At 34.0% G+C, this 18973-nt stretch overlaps 2 protein-coding genes across 5 annotated transcripts; both read right to left on the bottom strand.

Moving 5' to 3' along the window:
* Positions 1–3790: 3790 nt before the first annotated feature.
* On the bottom strand, positions 3791–11546 carry LOC123893592. 3 transcript variants are annotated; one of them, XM_045943345.1, is made up of 16 exons: positions 11319–11546; positions 10450–10661; positions 9863–9999; positions 9672–9782; positions 9465–9566; positions 9260–9368; positions 8969–9169; positions 8318–8486; positions 8151–8232; positions 7969–8062; positions 7299–7395; positions 6448–6541; positions 5484–5556; positions 4693–4866; positions 4466–4585; positions 3791–4269 (listed from the first exon to the last, which is right to left on the bottom strand). In XM_045943345.1, exons 1-16 carry the CDS (start codon positions 11329–11331, stop codon positions 4108–4110), a joined length of 1950 nt encoding a protein of 649 aa, XP_045799301.1. In that variant the 5' UTR covers positions 11332–11546; the 3' UTR covers positions 3791–4107. The 3 variants fall into 3 exon arrangements, with proteins under 3 accessions (XP_045799301.1, XP_045799300.1, XP_045799302.1); XM_045943344.1 differs by having other exon boundaries at positions 10450–10664; positions 11319–11543; XM_045943346.1 differs by lacking the exons at positions 3791–4269; positions 4466–4585 and having other exon boundaries at positions 5489–5556; positions 10450–10664; positions 11319–11514.
* A 1797-nt stretch (positions 11547–13343) lies between these two features.
* LOC123893591 (RNA polymerase-associated protein LEO1) lies at positions 13344–18397 on the bottom strand. Of its 2 annotated transcripts, none has more exons than XM_045943343.1 (11): positions 17788–18395; positions 17652–17706; positions 17464–17563; positions 17140–17368; positions 16743–16796; positions 16517–16659; positions 15635–16214; positions 15364–15478; positions 15198–15247; positions 14853–14999; positions 13344–13841 (listed from the first exon to the last, which is right to left on the bottom strand). In XM_045943343.1, the coding sequence occupies exons 1-11, from the start codon at positions 18265–18267 to the stop codon at positions 13596–13598; spliced, it is 2199 nt and encodes a 732-aa protein (XP_045799299.1). In that variant the 5' UTR covers positions 18268–18395; the 3' UTR covers positions 13344–13595. The 2 variants fall into 2 exon arrangements, with proteins under 2 accessions (XP_045799299.1, XP_045799298.1); XM_045943342.1 differs by having other exon boundaries at positions 13416–13841; positions 15608–16214; positions 17788–18397.
* Between the last annotated feature and the right edge of the window lie 576 nt (positions 18398–18973).

The raw sequence follows: 18973 nt of genomic DNA, 5'->3' as shown, positions 1-18973 counted from the left end.
GTTGCTTGTCAAATGTCAATCCTTTCCTCATTTGATACAGAGGCCCCCCTCTCGTCATGATTGCCAGTTATTTTCAGGTCTTTGGATGAATCATGAAGCTCAAACTATGAGAGTATCCTTTGTGAACTTGAATCAGGAGCATCATATCACCAAATGACTTCTATTCGTGTGCATATTAGCCTAAGGAACGGAAAATATTCAGGTCTTCTTTCCATGGTTGGTAGAGAATTTCCTATCAAATTTGTCATTAAATCCATTCCAAACTTATGCTGCTAGTATTTTTCTCCATTCGCAAGGTTAATAGCGATATGAGTTTCCATTACAAAGCTTTATAATTAATGCAATGATATTCTTAATCCTATTGACACCACCATTAATATAAAGATATTGTACAAAGGCAGGCAATGCTCTCATGAAAAGAGAAAAAAACGTTTATCCATTTCCTGTATAAATAGAAAATCATCCTTTCCTGCAAACTAACCATAATGACATATAAACGCACTGTAATTTATAAATGAACTCAATAAACATACTTCATAAATGACATATAACTAGTTCATAGTATTATATATATATATATATATATATATAGGGTTTTCTAACTTATACCCTAGTTAGGTCTAAGTTAGCAAGGTGCACCTTTTCAATTGGACCAAAATACCCATTCTTTTAATTTTTGAAAGAATAGAGCAACAGGGGCATTTCTGTAATTTTACATAAAAAAAAATAACAACACGCGCCCCACCTTCTTAAACAATTAATAGACGTGGATCCAGTGTCGCGCGCGTACGGATGGACCATGGTTACAGACCGTTGATTTCCATCAGACAGCCAAGATGTGATCTCATTAAGACTGTCTGATCAATCAGACAGCCCAGATCATCCTGATCTATCAGATCATCCTGTCTGCGCCACACTAGATTATAAGCTGGAGAGAGAAAATTTTGCTTTTGAAAAAGGCAGCCACGTGTCAGCATATGAATGGGTCTGCGTGATTTTTTTCATTTTATACTTTAAACTCGATTATTTCGTCGTAAATTAATTTTTTATTTTTTATTTTTTATACTAAAATTCATAATTTTTTTTTCTCTACAAATAGAGACTTGGTTCGTTTGATTTGGACACCGAAAAAAAAACGCAATTTTTCACTACTTTAAACTCGATTATTTCGTCGTAAATTAATTTTTTATTTTTTATTTTTTATACCAAAATTCATAATTTTTTTTCCCTACAAATAGAGACTTGGTTCGTTTGATTTGGACACCAAAATCCTTCTGAAACCATTTATATGGTAGAATGGTTTCAGAGAGTTGTAATCTGAAACCATTTTGCTGGTAGAATGGTTTCAGTAAGTTGATTATTAGTTATTTGCTTCTAAAACCATTTAGCTTGTAGAATGGTTGCACATAGTTGTATTCTGAAACCATTTTACTGGTAGAATGGTTTCAGTGAGTAATTTATTAATTGTGTTTGCTTCTGAAACCATTTATCTGGTAGAATGGTTTCAGAGAGTTGTAATCTGAAACCATTTTGCTGGTAGAATGGTTTCAGTAAGTTGATTATTAGTTATTTGCTTCTGAAACCATTTAGCTTGTAGAATGATTGCACATAGTTGTATTCTGAAACCATTTATCTGGTACAATGGTTTCAGAGAGTTGTAATCTGAAACCATTTTGCTGGTAGAATGGTTTCAGTAAGTTGATTATTAGTTATTTGCTTCTGAAACCATTTAGCTTGTAGAATGGTTGCACATAGTTGTATTCTGAAACCATTTTACTGGTAGAATGGTTTCAGTGAGTAATTTATTAATTGTGTTTGCTTCTGAAACCATTTATCTGGTAGAATGGTTTCAGAGAGTTGTAATCTGAAACCATTTTGCTGGTAGAATGGTTTCAGTAAGTTGATTATTAGTTATTTGCTTCTGAAACCATTTAGCTTGTAGAATGGTTGCACATAGTTGTATTCTGAAACCATTTTACTGGTAGAATGGTTTCAGTGAGTAATTTATTAATTGTGTTTGCTTCTGAAACCATTTATCTGGTAGAATGGTTTCAGAGAGTTGTAATCTGAAACCATTTTGCTGGTAGAATGGTTTCAGTAAGTTGATTATTAGTTATTTGCTTCTGAAACCATTTAGCTTGTAGAATGATTGCACATAGTTGTATTCTGAAACCATTTATCTGGTACAATGGTTTCAGAGAGTTGTAATCTGAAACCATTTTGCTGGTAGAATGGTTTCAGTAAGTTGATTATTAGTTATTTGCTTCTGAAACCATTTAGCTTGTAGAATGGTTGCACATAGTTGTATTCTGAAACCATTTTACTGGTAGAATGGTTTCAGTGAGTAATTTATTAATTGTGTTTGCTTCTGAAACCATTTATCTGGTAGAATGGTTTCAGAGAGTTGTAATCTGAAACCATTTTGCTGGTAGAATGGTTTCAGTAAGTTGATTATTAGTTATTTGCTTCTGAAACCATTTAGCTTGTAGAATGGTTGCACATAGTTGTATTCTGAAACCATTTTACTGGTAGAATGGTTTCAGTGAGTAATTTATTAATTGTGTTTGCTTCTGAAACCATTTATCTGGTAGAATGGTTTCAGAGAGTTGTAATCTGAAACCATTTTGCTGGTAGAATGGTTTCAGTAAGTTGATTATTAGTTATTTGATGAGATTAAGGTAGTGAAAAATTGGGTTTTTTTTTTCTGTGTCCAAATCAAACGAACCAAGTCTCTATTTGTAGAGAAAAAAAAATTATGAATTTTGGTATAAAAAATAAAAAATTAATTTACGACGAAATAATCGAGTTTAAAGTAGTGAAAAATTGCGTTTTTTTTTCGGTGTCCAAATCAAACAAACCAAGTCTCTATTTGTAGAGAAAAAAAAATTATGAATTTTGGTATAAAAAATAAAAAATAAAAAATTAATTTACGACGAAATAATCGAGTTTAAAGTATAAAATGGAAAAAAAAATAACGCAGCCAATCACATCATGACACGTGGCCTGCCTTTTTCAGAATTTTCTCTCTCCGCGTCATCCAGCAAGCACCACGCGCGTTTGTCGGCGCGTGTGATGCACGCGCGCTGATCTTGTCCACTAACACGCTGCCACGTGTCCTGGGGGGGGAAAAAGAAGTGGGGGCGCGTGTACTGTTGCGTAAAATTACAGAAATGCCCCTGTTGCTCTATTCTTCCAAAAAATTAAAAAATGGGTATTTTTGTCCAACTCAAAAGGTGCACCTTGCTAATTTAGACCCAACTGGGTCTAAATTAGCAGCCCCATATATATATATATATATAGAGTCAGGATCCGTTGACACCAACTAGTTTGACACCAAATGTTACACCTCTCAATAACGTTTTAACCGATATAAATTTTATAAAATCCACCGTTGGATTGAAAGTTTACATCATATAGATCATTTGTGTAAAATTTCAAATAAATCCAAAATCATTTGATATGTTATTGAGATACATCAAAATTAACGGTTTTTGTATTTTTTTAAATGCCGTTAATCTTTATGTGTCTCAATAGCATATCAAATGATTTTGGATTTGTCTGAAATTTTACACAAATGATCTATATGATGTAAACTTTCAATCCAACGGTGGATTTTATAAAATTTATATCGGTTAAAACGTTATTGAGAGGTGTAACATTTGGTGTCAAACTAGTTGTTGTCAACGGATCCTGACTCATATATATATATATATATATATATATATATATATATAGACAGTAAATGAACCCCCAAATTTACCGGTGTATCGTGCAAGCTAAAAGAGAAATATACGAGAATAAAATACACAACCCTTTAATTATGTAGGCTTAATAACTTCAAGTGACTTAAATAAACTGCAATTTCTCATCATGATAGAATGTATGGTTGATGGTCACATTTCGGCGCAAACAAAAGATTTATCATCTAACTACGTTCTATATTAGTCGCCGCATCTATAGAGTTTAAATTGTGCACTACAATATGTATATATCACGGCGAGATGAGGTGAAGATTGGCGCATCTTTAAAATCTAGACACTGAAACCTAAAATTTTCAGCGGTTGCCAAATGTACCCTTCGAACCTTTCAGTATATCGGTCCCAAAAATCATGAACGGCAGGAATTGAATATATGACCCCTCATTGCATCAATTGGCATGTGCTCATGTGTGTAACGCTCAGGACCAAAATAAACTCCCATTCTATCCAAAAGTGCAGTAGCTTCATCCCTACCATATCTTGAAGCATAAAGTCTCAGGTATTCGATGTCCTAAATAAAGGCAAACAAGGAATCTAAGATCAGAATATATAAAAGAAAAACTATTTATAACACTTATACAAACTCATGCCATTAAAACTAGAGCTTCATACAAGTAGCATTTATATTAAGACAAGTGATTCGTCAAGATACACATATTTTGAGAATAATTTGCAATATGTTTTGGGGGAAAAGTAAATACTCTTACCTGCAAGCCACTGAGTAGGCGTTCTAGTCTAAGAGAAGCCACTGGATGATTAGTCGAGAATACCTCACCAGGGTAGTACAGAACTCCATCACCGGGAGGAAGGCCATGCCTAAATTTTATCTGTCACAAAAATATATCAATTATAGGAAAATAACAATAGAGTCTACCAAGTTCTAACGACTCCATTATTTTCCAACGTAAGAAACATAAACAAGCTACACAATCACCTCTGCACTGGCTACAGCTGCCTTCTCATAGCAGTTGGCACCCCAGTACAAAAATCCTGTGCCACCCTCTTTCCACACACGCCACATGACAGCACGATGTTGAGTGCCTCGCATTCCAAGATGCCAATTTGGATGAGGATCCGATGGCCCCATACAGACATATGTCCACCATTCCTGTGACAAAACCACCAGCCTCCAATGAGCAAATAAAACTAGGCGCTAGCATGGCCATGATAGTAATACACATTCTATTATGGATCACTTGTTATTAATCTGATCTAGGATTTTTGCATTCTACATAGAAACAACAAACACGGAATTCTTGCATTTACTGAATAAATATTCAGTGCAACAGACCAATTACTTTAGCATCAGTACACTTACTCACACATTGATTTTTGATTTCGACCTATTTATTGTTGGTGAAATATCACCATAATTATCCCCCCCCCCCCCCCCAAAAAAAAAAAAAAAGAGCCTTTGTGAGGAAATATGTTAGAATGCATCAATATAATAATGTTGGCTGTTGAGCTTTGAGAAGCAAAGAAAATGGGAGTTCAAAATCTACTAAAAAATAAATAAATCCTCCGACGCTTTGTTAGGAACCTGACATCTATCACAAAAATGTAATTTGGCCATTGTGCACAAACGTCTGGGAGCATTTGGGAAGTATCAAGACTTCAATAAACACTATGAATTCCTTAAATAAGCCAAATGGAGCCTTGGTTTGATATTTAGAGCACAAACCAAATTACTGATGAGGAAAAGACAGTGAATTTACATAACATTACCTCACCATTCTCTGGTTGTAATTCAGCAGTAATATCCTTGACCAGGTCCTCTCGATTTCCCAAGACCCATTCACTGTAAAGAAAAATTCAAGTTCTTAGCATGCTTAAATGAAAGAAAAGTTGTGATATTCTTCATTGCCACTTTTATTTTTACAATTGTAAAATTAATTTCTTCCACAGGCAAAATAAATAATACTTAAGTATTAAGCCCGCGAAGATCCAAAATTACACTATAAGCCCGCCAATAAATACGACTTATTTAGTTTTTACTGAATAGTAGCTTTTGGGTATGAAAGTGAACCACAATATGAGAGCTTTAAAAATATAGATGCGGGCAACAAAATCTGAGAAGGGGGGACTTTTGGACCTCTGGGAAGCATAAAACCTCTCCCCCAAATAAAACCAGTTTAGATGACAAATTCCTTCAACAACAATGAGCAAGAAACAGTATCTACTAGCATTGTAACTGCTTTTGGAAAATGTGGGGAGAAAAATCAAGTACCACTAAAAATAAACCAAGATCCTGAAAACTGCTTCACAACAAATCGTATAAATCAGCATTTTGGAAATTGTTTCACCATAAATGGAGTCTCGCTATATAAGTAGATTTCAGGAACATTTAACCCACAACTATATATTGCATCACCACAGACTTTAGAAGAGGCAAGTGAGGACAAAAAGAATAATAAATTGACATACTGATAATTATAATTTGACAAGGATACCAAGTTTAAGTCACAAATGTATTCAGTTTAAATTACAAAATGATCTTATAATATCCAAATTCCAGAGTATTAAGAAAAATCAATAATAATAAACCTAATAATTAATTCATGTCAAGAAATCCCCGAAAATATATAATGAAGCACTTGCAGCAAACAAAACAATAAATAGGCGGAAGTTACATGATAAAAATAAAATGTACTTTACTCTCGATAGGGATACGGTCAATATAAAACAATACCTAGTACAATAAATTTGATTATGAGGACGCAGAAAACTAGGAACTTTTACAAAAGCCTCAAATGGAGTAGGTGCAAGAGGTGCATCATTTGGCCCTATATAAAACACACAATAAGACACACTCAGTGAAAAGAAGAAACAACTACGGAAGGTAAAAATGAAAGTGCTGGCTGGAGAAAGCTGAGACAAATTTTGAATTGGTGTAGTCATGTAAGAATATGTAATTAAAATTAAACTGAAGAAGCATGTCCTACAATTAGCAGAAACATAAAACAAAATAAATAATAAAAGAAGCAAATGTGTGATTGACTATCGTATAAATACTGAAATATAAATACAAATTATGCTACATTTTTCCCCTGGTACATGCGAAACTTTATATTGAAGATAGAAAAAATTTAGTGGAGCCAGAAATAAACTGCAGTCGTATCCTCGCAAAACTATTATTTACACAGTAGTTTAAAAAAAAATCAAAGATGGAACAAATTTAGCAGAAAGAAACTGCAGTCATTTCCCTGCAAAACTATATACTATTTTCAAAGACGGAAAAAATTTAGAAGAAATAAACTGTAGTCATATCCCCATCAAAACTATTCTTTGATCAAATAATAGTAATTATGAATGGACAATACAATTTCAGCTATCCAATTAATGAAGAGAATTCATTACAGCCAGCTGTTACAACTATGTGAAATATTCCAATCATTCCAAAATGTGAATATGTCAAACAAACCAAAGGCATTACCAATACAAGAAACAACTTAAGTGACATTAAAATGAATAAACTACCATGTATTTTACGTATATGCCAGTAGAAGTTAAATAAGAATAATTTCATATAGATAAACGTACCACAATAGTATGTAGTTAAAATACGAGCATCTGGAGCATATGCATGAATGTCACTGGCCATGTTGCGAACAGAATCATATTGTTCCAAATTTAGTGGCTGAACAAAATAAGAAAGAAAATTAGCTTATGAGGATCACAGTGAACTGGACCAGGTTCAAAATTATGGTAACGGATCCTCTCATGTGAAAAAATGTGTGCTGACCTATTTTTTATTTATAAATAAATGTTCATAAATATTGTTGAGGGCCCAGTTATTTAGTGTTTGGGGAGAGGAGAGAGAGAGAGAGAGAGAGAGAGAGAGAGAGAGAGAGAGAGAGAGAGAGAGAGAGAGAGAGAGAGAGAGAGAGAGAGAGAGAGAGAGAGAGAGAGAGAGAGAGAGAGAGAGAGAGAGAGAATTGTGACATGATTTGTCGTGTGGAGTTCTCACAGGGAAATAGTTATACATACCATCTAGGGCCATCAAAATTTAATAAAGCTACTCGATTTTGAATGACAACAGGGAAGAAATAAAACAATTAATCAATGATTACTGCAAAAGTCACTGTGCTGATTGTATTTTTTAGTAGCAATATTCAATCCAAAGTTAGGATAAAGGTGGATAACTGGATAACCTAACCAAGACATCATCCTAGGGCAGACTTATTAGTAATTATAGCACACATGTTTGTACCTCGTCCCACAAGTAAAAGTAAGCTTTTCTCCAGTGATTCTTGGTTCTCAATATCTCAACTTGTTTCTGCAAGTAATCCTTCGCCGCATCATTACTGTGGCACATCAACAGGTGGTTGAATATCATCAGTTCTCATTGCAAATATACCTGACAGAAGCGAACGGGGACAACTGACTGTATACCCGGAGACTACTTGTTTGTATGGCACAGCATATGCTGCCAACCGTGGGTCTGAAAAATATTCATCTGATTTTGGATGATCCGCTACAATGACAAGAGGGAAATATTCAGCAATTCTATTATTTTGTGAGGTTGCAGCTCTGTCAAACTTATTGCCTTCGAAACATACCTGGCCATGGACATGTGTATGTCAAAACACGCATACCATCAGCCCATTTGCAAAAATAGGGGCTGATTCTATATTGAAGAAGCCATTTGAAATGTTGATCCAATGCCTCATACCACTCAGCTGTCCCATGTTTAACACCAAAGCGATCCTCAATTACAGTATCAGATATCTAGTGTAGAATAAAGGGAACAACGAAATGTGCAAACAAATAAACTCTATTTCACAAAGATATAGACCACAAGTGCACAGTGAATGAAATATGCAAAATAAGCAGTAAGAATTAAACAAGTGGCAGTCCCATATCATAGTTATTCCCATAGTTTGTTTGTATTGTAAACTGCACTCAGCATGCACCAATTAAAAATGGGTGAGTCACACACCATATGGTACAGTCATTGGTATAAATTTTTCATCAAGATTAAATTGTAAACCAATCTAATGGTTGTAGTCTATGGTGTCATGCACCATTTAAGAATAAATGCACATTAAATGTCACTTGTAATTAGTAAGCAGACATATTTAGCATCTAATAACCCAACTGAGACAATATAAATACCGGTAACATTTTCTCCAAGAGTTATGAAAAATAAATAAAACAAAGTAAAATAAAATGGGGTTGCTTGTCTGACATTTAATATGGGTTAAGGATACACCAAATACAGCAGGAAGGGAAGGAGTTTCAGGAAGTACAAATTCCCAGACAGTGAGATTTAACTTCAGTCGTAGAGAGAGACTTGAAATGGCATCCTCTTCCATTACATCTGCTATCCCATTTTCTGAGGAGAATTCAGAAAATGATGGAGACAGAAGAATCCTTCTTAACGATATAGTTGTAGACTTTACCCTTTCAACCTAAAAATGAGATGCTTGCATGAAAAATCCATAATAACACCAAGATTAAATACAGTACCAGAATGACACGCAGTGATTGAAAATACCCACCACTTCATCTAATGGTTTTCCGTCGATTGGATCAACAATGTCAAGGCACTCCTTAAGTTCCTTATACAATTGATGTTTATCAACCTTGCTTAAACTTTGAACAGGAGATCTGTACAATGGTTGAAGTTGACAGAGAAAGGCTATGAAATAAAATTTGTAATACAAAATCGGAAACAAAAATGTTGTTAAAAGAAAAAAGGCTCACTCTGCATCAGTTTTTGTAGCAGTAATGAGAATCTCTCCTTCGTATTGTCCTGGAGGTTGAGCACTTGGAACATCAACAGATATCCAAAGAGCAGTAGTCTCCCTGAATAATACCAAACAGCAGAGTGAAAATTAATCAATCATCCAGCATCTTGTGCAAACAGCACAAGAAGAAAAACTATAACATAAATATCACTCAGATACGTACCCTGGAAATAGGTTTATTTGACCAACTGGAAGATCAAGGGGAACAAGAGCGTCAGGTACACCTAAAATCGGCACCACCCGCCTCAACAGTAGTGACTTCCCAGCAATCAGTCTGCCAAAGCTGATGTCAGCAACACAGTATAAATCAAAGTAAATCATACATTTGTTCCATACAATAAATAAAATGCCAACCTGTCTCCTGAAGGAGAGCATAGGTCACTGCATTGAACCTGAACAGTCCCAGCAACACCAGAACCACCCCATGAAACCTTTGGTCGAATAGCTAATTGTACGCTCTCCCTCTCATTTCTAGCTGCTAGCAGGTTTATCTACAAGATAAAGCAAAAACTCTAGCGTCAAGCGAAATAGCCAATGCTTTAGATTTTAGGATTTCCTCCGTCTAAAACATTTGTACGAATTCTTCATGCATAACTTCAACCTCAAAATTAAGGTAGAGAACTGTGAAAGTTCAAAAAGCAAAGTCATAAAATGGCTACTTCTGGAGCAGCAGGAATAGCTGCTGAAACATTCATTGAGTGTAGTTAAACACGTAATTGTGTAAATATAGTAAAAATCAAATAACAATTAATTATCACACAAGATAAATTGTAAAGAAATGGCATTTTAATTAACACCCATGCAGTTCCTATTCATAAACAACGGGCATTGCTAACGCCATGCTTACAGAAAATATGAAATTATGTATATATAGGGTGATACAAATTTTAAATAATAAGCCATAACATAATCTTTAGCTGATCTAAGATAAAAATACTAACAGGCTCCAAATGACGAGGCATTTCTTGAGGTCCAACGTTCGCTGTGCTTGGCATGGACCATACATGCACTAAATCCCTAGTTGGAATTTCTGTAGGGTCAATTGGCCCCTTGAGGTGAATCAAATCATGTGTGCCACCATCATTCCACCCGTAAGAGGTACCGCCTCCAGCAACACCTTCAACCGGCGGCACAACCACATCTAGTGTATTTCCTGCTAGATACATCAACACACAATGAATCAATTAAACTGAAACACATCCGTACAAAGTCATTTCATGATCGATTTAATCTGCAACATTTTCCCCAAAAAATAACAGTCTCCTATAATATAATCCACTGATCAATTCCTCATAAGGAAGTTAAAATAATACTACAATTTTAAACAAGACTTACTTGTACACTTATATTCTATGATTAAGCTTAAGTCGTTTTCAGCAAACAGAAATTTCAAATATAACTAACTACACATTTATTTTGAGCAAGCTCGAGGATCAAGTTGATTTTTCATTTTTCATACATAAACCCTTTCAAACTTCATTGTATACAGCATCAAGATTTAATAACCCCCATAGATCGTTAAGGAGTCTTAGACTCTAACACGATAAGAAATGGAAGCAAAAAAGAGCAATGAAAATTGTATAAAGAAACGCCGGATTCATGTGATTACGCCCAAATTGAAGTTTGAGAAACGATGATTTTCGAGAATTCTCAAAACAGATGAAACTAGCTAAGTTTTGGTTGTTTGATTGAAATTGTAAACGTGAAAAGTAACTGTAAAATTGAGAAAATGAAAGAGAAGAATTGAAGAAATGACACGATGGAGGTAAGTGAGAGTGAGAGTAAGAGTAGAAGGAGAAGGAGAACTAACCGGAGTTGTCCATATCGGAGTCGGAGAATGTTATTGAACTGCTACGGTGGTTACGGTGGTCGGAGAAGTTAGAAGTGATCGCGTTTTTGTTTGAGAGAGTAGAAAAGATTTGTCTGAATGTTGGCTACGGAGGAAGGCAAATGAAGAGAAGCGAACTTAATATTTAAAGCCACAACAAAGTCATGTTTTAAGGTACAAACATGAAAATGATGAAATGAAACAAACAACTTGTGCACAAATATCATTTAGGTATTTTAATATTTTAGTTGTTAGAAATAAAAATTGTATTGTGGTTTAGTAAGAGATAAAAATTTCACTTTTTTTTTAATTCTTTGATCTCCGATTTGTTCAGTCCAATCAGATCGAATGTCACGTAAGCTGGCTTATAATGGATTAATTGGGTTTGTATAAAATTAATGGGTTAACTAGGTTATGAGTATAAAATGACATAATTTTTTTGTTACTTAATATTTATTTTTCAAGTAAATGACAAAGGGTAAAAATGTAAAATTAGAATAGAAAATGATAAGATATACTAAACTTTAAACTATAAGTTAATAATTAAATTAACTTATCAAAATGCTATAATATAGTAAAATTAAGCTACGAGCTTATGAGAAAAAAGATTATCAAATAGGTTATTTTTCGTACGAACTTATAAGACATAAGTTGAATTATAAGCTCAAAATTTAGCATTGTTAAATAGAGTTTTAATCCCTTCCCTTTTTTCTTTCTTTTCTAATTTTCACTAATATATGATTGGTATAAAATAGAATTTTTTTTTTTAACATGTTATTTTCATTAAACTATAACTAATAACTAATAGTAGTAACAAACTAGCTATTATTTATTTAATGTCTAAATTTGATATAATTGAAATGATTTAATTTGTATATATTGACACAGTCTTTAGCTTAGAATGTTTGTGTATATTTTTGTCTTTTTGGGTTAGTGGATGTGTACAAAAGCTTTTTATTTTGTAGGGAGGATGTGTACTAAAGCCAAAGCATATCTATAAACATCGATCGTAGTATAGTATGCATGTGTGTGTGTCTTTTAATGGTTGGTTTCGGACTGTTGGATAACTTTCATTCTAATCTTCAGGCTTCAGCAGGTGTTGCCGTGTTGGTTTCAAAATTTGCATGCACGTTACCATGGACACCATTCATAACACGTGACATAAATTATTGTTACTACTACATTACTTTACTGTATTAGTAGTAACTTTTATGACTCTCTAATTCGGCGTGCATGATATTCAAACTTATCAATTGTCACCATTTTTAAATCATACTCAAATTATACGGTATTTACTTTAAATGATTTATGATTGAACAAGTGTGTCTGGTAGGTGTATGTTTTGCGTTACAGACTTTTTTTCCTCTTCATTGATATTTATTTATGTTGTTTATAAAAAAAAAAATGACATTTATGTTTCGAATTTTTGATACATTGGCAAAGAAAACAACAAAAGTAGACTATATGATGAAGGAGAATATTCTTCAAGTTTTCATGAGACTCCCAGTAAAAGTTTATGGTTCGTCAATTCCAATTTAGCAAAAAAAAATCTGCACTAAAACTTCTTTTCCTGAGAGAATGAGAGAGATTAAGTTTTCAATTCATCTTAATCATATCTGATATCTAGACATTTGCAATAACAGTTGCATAACAATTAAAATTATTATAGTTCTTCAAAATGAAGTCAATAACAGTTTGAGAATTCAAATAGCACAAAATTATCACATATCCTAATTTGTAAAGATGCTAACAAATAACGTACCAATATTTTTCCCGCATATCCTAATTAGAAAAGTAGCACATGTTTGATTTTGCCTAGGCATTGTTTTCTATGCGCTCATTCTGCTATAAAACTACAATTAGGATTGATCATGCATTCCTTGTAATTATAAGTCAATCAATTGCTTACTGTTGCCAATATTGCTCTTGCTTTTGGCATGTCATGTTTTCTATATGAACTCTCAATTAGCAATGGATGAAAAATGAATTACATTCAAACACTGAACATTTTTTAACGTAAAAGATTAGTTTGTCATAAAAAATGAAAGACTAATTTGACGCAAAAGCGTGTAATTTTCACTGATAATAATCCTGTACTTGTATTGATAATTCTGTGATGATTATTACTACTGCAGTGCTTCAGTAAGGGAACTGACCAACAAAACCCAAACGCATGGAAAGACTAGCAAATACTTATCTCTTCTATAAATAAAAATATTTGGTTTAAACATATGAAAGACCAAACTTTCACATCATACATCAAACTCTATCGCCTGTCTTAATTGACTTTCTCCTTAACTTAAATGCTTCAAATACAGATTCATTTTGCTTAACTCCGGCGGCATTCTGGACACAACGCTCCGTCTGATGTGATGATCTTCTTAATACCTCCAACAGTGATACTTTTGACTCTTGGGATTTCGAATTTGAAGTGGTATATTTGATCTGTGTACTTCTTTGGAATTTGGCAGAAGCAACTTTGGGTGCTTGACTCTCCCTTACAATCTGATCAGTAACATCCAAATAGCAAAACCAGCAGTGAGTATGACAGTAGAATATAAATGACATAAACAATATTTCATATTTAAATTGCATTTACAAAGGAGAGGTCGATTTGAACTAGCATGTTTGTTACCATCACAGTTATACTAGCATTATCCACTGATTCCACATGATCATAACTATTATTATAGTAAACAAAAGTCGATTCTAGTGATTAGTGAAGGTGCCTATAAAGGTCCATTTCCGATTTGGTGACGAAGTGTGTGATCGGTAACTAGTAAGGGTGGCAGAAAGGATGAGAGGGGTGTGTTTACTGTTAAAACCGTGCCCTAAATGTGTAACGGAGAGGTCGCAGATTTGATTAATAAAATTGCTCCTGATTCTTTGGCCAGTATTGGAGCGTGACCCCTCTGGACTATATCCTTAGGTAGTATTGTGAGTTTTCTTTAGAGATTGGAGGCACTCTTAGATTCTTGGTTGTGACTTGTTTCGATTGTTTCTAGTTTAATATTGTTAGCCTTTATCTTTTTTAGTCAACTTCGGTTCTCTAGTGTATTGAATTGGAGTATCTCTTATACTCCCTCTTAATATTCTTTTCATGTGATTAATTTAGCTTTGTAATTGTTGAGTCTTCAAGTAAAGATATCTGAGACAACACATCTTAGAAAAATACTATAATGGATTCATGTATACCATTAAAAAAGTTTAGCCTTCACTGTAATTATATGGAGTCATGTATATCATTAAAAAAGTTTAGCCTTCACTATAATTATTATGGCAATCAAACCTGTCAAGAGGAGTGATAGCAACACACTCTTCTATTGGTCGAATTCAAATGGATTCCACTAAATCATGTGAGCACCACATAAATTTAGTTGGACTCGTGAATTTCAACCAATTAAAGAGTGTGTTCAAGAGTAGTTCGGTAGCATAATCATAGAAAGTTTGTATTGCATAAATGTACAGTTATTAATGGCATTCTATGCTAGTTTTGTAAGTTCTGATAGTCATTACCGTATCTGAAGAATCCTCTGATATCAACAACGAAAGTCTGCTGTTGCTGTCATCTCGCCCAAATATAAATGACGATCGGACCTTGCTTGTTCCATGCTTTTTAGAAGAAGGCACAAATTGATTTGAAGCTCGACCAACAAAAGATGACTGAAATATTTACAACAAGAGAACTGAGAAATATCACCTCGAACACAGTTTTGTATTGCTGATAAAAACAGTCATGTAGTTCAAGTACATACTGAAGTTGTCAGAAAAACATCTACACATTATTAAAAAAATTGCAGTGATAAAGGAGCAATTCATCAGGTTAAAATAGCTATGTTCTAGCAGTTCAAAGTATCCTACCTTTGATGATATATTTGTTTTTTGTCCGATGTGTGGCATTTCAAATATGGCTGCAGAATACATTAATGGAAGAAACCGTTAGCATTATCATAATCTTGATGCCTGATTGATGTACATTGCATAGGTTTTGCAAATTTCGCAAAATACTGAAATTAATAGATCTTACAAGGAGTTCTTCCTTTTCTCTTGGTATCAGGCACAACATTTAATTTCTTTATGAGATTGAAAACTCCCCTGCTGCTTTCATCTTCAGCCGGTGAAAAGAATTGAGCTTTCTCCTCCTGTTGCACGTTACAAAATAGAAAAACAACAAAATTAATCACCATTTCATCACAAGAGTTGCTTAGTGTGTGCAAAGATGGAAATGCAATAAACTTCTATCAAAATCAAAGTGACTGTAATACATTTACTATAATAGCTGAGAAATGAGAACTCACAACTCTATAAGAGAGGCACTGTTTAGCTAGCCTCTCCTCAGTTTCCTCATCAGATGATACATATGGTTCGTCTTTATCCGTAAACATCTGCGGGATCATCTGCTTCATCTTTTTCAGATTGATCTTCACAGCATCAGATGGAGCAGTGAAGTCTTCAGCTTCATCGTTAGATTCATTGTCAGATTCATTATCTGTTTCTTTACTTTCCTCGTCTTCCTGTTCATCATCAGATTCTTTCAATCTTGAACCACAATTAAGTTTCTGAAGTAGACTATCCATCCCAGTTGTATCCTGCTGCTCAAGCCATTGCTGATGGAGTTGGTCACGCTTTTCTCTATCAATTGGATCTTCTTCATATCCAGTTGCTATCATATCATTAAGCTCCTCAATATCATCATCATCCTCACCTTCTTCATTATCTTGGAACCGTTGTAAATCATTGTCACTGTCATCTTCCTCTTCGGCTTCTTCATCAACAAAAGCCTTAACAGGGTCACCGTTTGGAGGTAAAGTAGAGTCAGTTGATCCAGGTAAATGTGGTACTATGTTCTCCCTAACATTCTCCTCATCATCAGAAGAGCTGGAGAAAAGGAATGGTTATCATTTTTAACTTCCAGAACAATGGAAGGCAAAAGTAAAGAGTCCTCCACTGTGGCAGAATTAAAAGGCCACAATTCATCAAAGAAAAAGATATACACAGGTCATCATTACATGTCAATATTCTCGAACACAAAAATCCAAAATGGCAACCATATAGTAGCAATATAGCATCAACAACAATGAAACAAGTGGTGACAATAAATAAAGCAATGAAATGTTTATGTGAGGACAATATGTGACTAAATCTGAAGATAACAAAGGAAGAAACAAATAAACACTTACATATCATCATCAAGAGGAGCAGAATCAAATTTCAAGTTCATCGCAAGCATAGATGGGGCAAACACCTCTTCCGAAGGCTTATTCAACTTCGCATTTAAAGCCTCTTCTTTAATTTCGTTTATTTCAGAATCAGAAAAGAGATCCTAGAAATAAAAGACAAACAAACACTTGGTAAACAAAATCTACATTTAAAGGAAAAAGTTGGAATAAATGGGTAACAGAAAACCTGAGTATCATCAACAGGAGCTCGAAATGCATGTACAGATTCTGAACCCACAGCCTGAAACCCAACGTAAGCAATGATTTAGATGCCATATGAATGAACATGGCAAAAAACATCTCCCCAATAATAAACTAGCACAAAGATTTCAAGGGCAAAAATAACAAAATTATAGTAGTTGATATCTGCTATACCTATACCTTAAAACTTAAGGATTTCAAATGTCTCAATTATAGGCCAACATTGCACTGCTTAATACATTCAAAATATAGTGATAGCAGATACAGTTATATAAATAATGGTTTCCACTCACATATAAATCAATGCATCGGAATAACATTTTCTACTCTTAGATGACGAAATGTCAAATAGCCTTGTATAACAAGCTGGAATAATGACTAACCACGGGAGAAGGTATGCTTTCACGGCTCGAATGTTCCGCATCATTAACCGATCCATCAATATGTGGCGTGCTTAAATCATTCTCTGTGACTTCCTGACATGAAGCTGGTGTTTCTTTGAGCTCAACATTTTCAATCTTATTAGTTATCTCCTCACTCTGACCGAGAGGCTCAGAATCAATATCCACAGGGATATCATCATCATCATTATCATCAAAAGAAACATTAGATCTGAAACCCAACACAGGTATGCATTAGTGTTTGACTAAAATGAAAATCCAAATTAAGCACATGCTAAAAGAAAATATTGATTTAAATCCACCTACTTCTTTAAGAACTCTAATTTTCTCTTTCGAATTTTATCCAGTATAGACGAAATCGGCTTCTGAACCAAAGGAACAGGTTTAAATGCAGCATCTCTTGTTTCTAGCCAATTCAAAGTGAGAACTATGTGAGTTATCAGAAACTCAAAACAAAAACAATAGAAACAATAAAATTGAAAAATCATTCACACCTCGAAGAAGTCTCTGAGATTCAGCTCGAAGCTTTTTGAGATTTTCCCGTCTTTCCTGTTAAATCAAAATTCATCGGAAAATTAGTAAATCAGTAACAATTAGTAAATCAATTTTCAACAAAAAACGCGAGTGAACCTTCTCGGCTTTTCTTTTATTGGATTCTTTAAGCTTCTTCTCACTTCCATCACCGTCGTCAATTCTCTTATTTTTCTTTTTCTTATTCTCTTTCTTCTCTAAAACGACGTCGTCGTCTACACTAGGTTGCTTAATTTCCAATTCTTCAGAATTTTTATCCCCAAATTCTTCAGTCGTCTTCTCCGTAACCTTTTCGTCAAGTTCATAATCCACAGAATCAAACTCCAAAACCCTCTTCGCACCCAAATCATCTTCCTCGACGGTTTCAGTGACATTCTTATCAACCAAACTTTCAATTTCCGTGGCAGATCCTGCAATTGAATCCTCCAAAGCTGAATTGTTTTCGAATTGGGGGAATTTGATAGGGGGAGATGAAGGGGGAGGATTTTCGGAAACCCTAGATGCCTTCTTCAAACGCTTAAGCTTTCGTTCGACGATGGGAGAAGAAGGCAAAGGTTGAAAATCGTCGTCGCTATCCATTTGTGATTCTGAGATCTGAACTTGTTGAATGAAAACGGATTGTGCTGTGATGTGATTTTAATCTGACCTAAATAAATGGCGGTAAATGTTTTTGAAAATTCTATAAAGACGCGCCATGGAAATTGCTTTTGCAACGCAAATTTTTCAAGGCCCACACTGCAGTCATTTGCATCTTAACGTGTTTAAAAATATTTCCTCAAATTTAGAAAAAATATTATGCCATGTTTAATTAAAAAAAAAATAAAATAAATGTCAATATTTTAGAGTATGTGAGTGGACTCTTGTAATTTCAACTTACTTGGTAATTGTAAGGACGCTCATATGTAGGGGTATATGAATTTTTTTTTTTTATTTTTTGCACTTAACGTGTGAGTCTAATATGTTATAAAAAAAATGTGTGAGTCTAATAATCAAAATGTAGGTCGCTTACAATTTTATTTATAAAATCCATTTAAATTACAAGTTACCGTATAAAATATGAGTTGAATAGTTTACAACTATTTCACAAATGTAATACTCTTTTCAGCCTTGTTTATAAGTAAAAATCAACAAAAAAATTTGACCTTAAGTATAAGTAAAAGTTACTAAAATATATTTTATTTAATGCTATTTTTTCAAAATTACTCTCATTAATTGTTCTATTTTTTAAAATGATTGTAGAGTCTCAATGCAAAATTACCTTGTAGAGTCATTTTAGTAATTGTAA

This window comes from Trifolium pratense, linkage group LG7, assembly GCF_020283565.1.
Source record: "Trifolium pratense cultivar HEN17-A07 linkage group LG7, ARS_RC_1.1, whole genome shotgun sequence".
Lineage (NCBI taxonomy): Eukaryota > Viridiplantae > Streptophyta > Magnoliopsida > Fabales > Fabaceae > Trifolium > Trifolium pratense.
Note: the sequence above shows the minus strand (reverse complement) of the source record. Positions and strands in the feature narration are given on the sequence as shown.

Coding starts and splice junctions, on each gene's coding strand:
- LOC123893592 (XM_045943344.1), bottom strand. Junction 9,170..9,259: donor GAAAACCATTAGATGAAGTG/GTGGGTATTTTC, acceptor TCTCATTTTTAG/GTTGAAAGGGTAAAGTCTAC. Junction 8,487..8,968: donor CCCTTCCTGCTGTATTTGGT/GTATCCTTAACC, acceptor ATTCTACACTAG/ATATCTGATACTGTAATTGA.
- LOC123893591 (XM_045943342.1), bottom strand. CDS start 18,267: ATGGATAGCGACGACGATTTTCAACCTTTGCCTTCTTCTCCCATCGTC. Junction 16,660..16,742: donor CTCCTGTTGATGATACTCAG/GTTTTCTGTTAC, acceptor TTTTATTTCTAG/GATCTCTTTTCTGATTCTGA. Junction 15,248..15,363: donor GAGAAAAGGAAGAACTCCTT/GTAAGATCTATT, acceptor TGTATTCTGCAG/CCATATTTGAAATGCCACAC.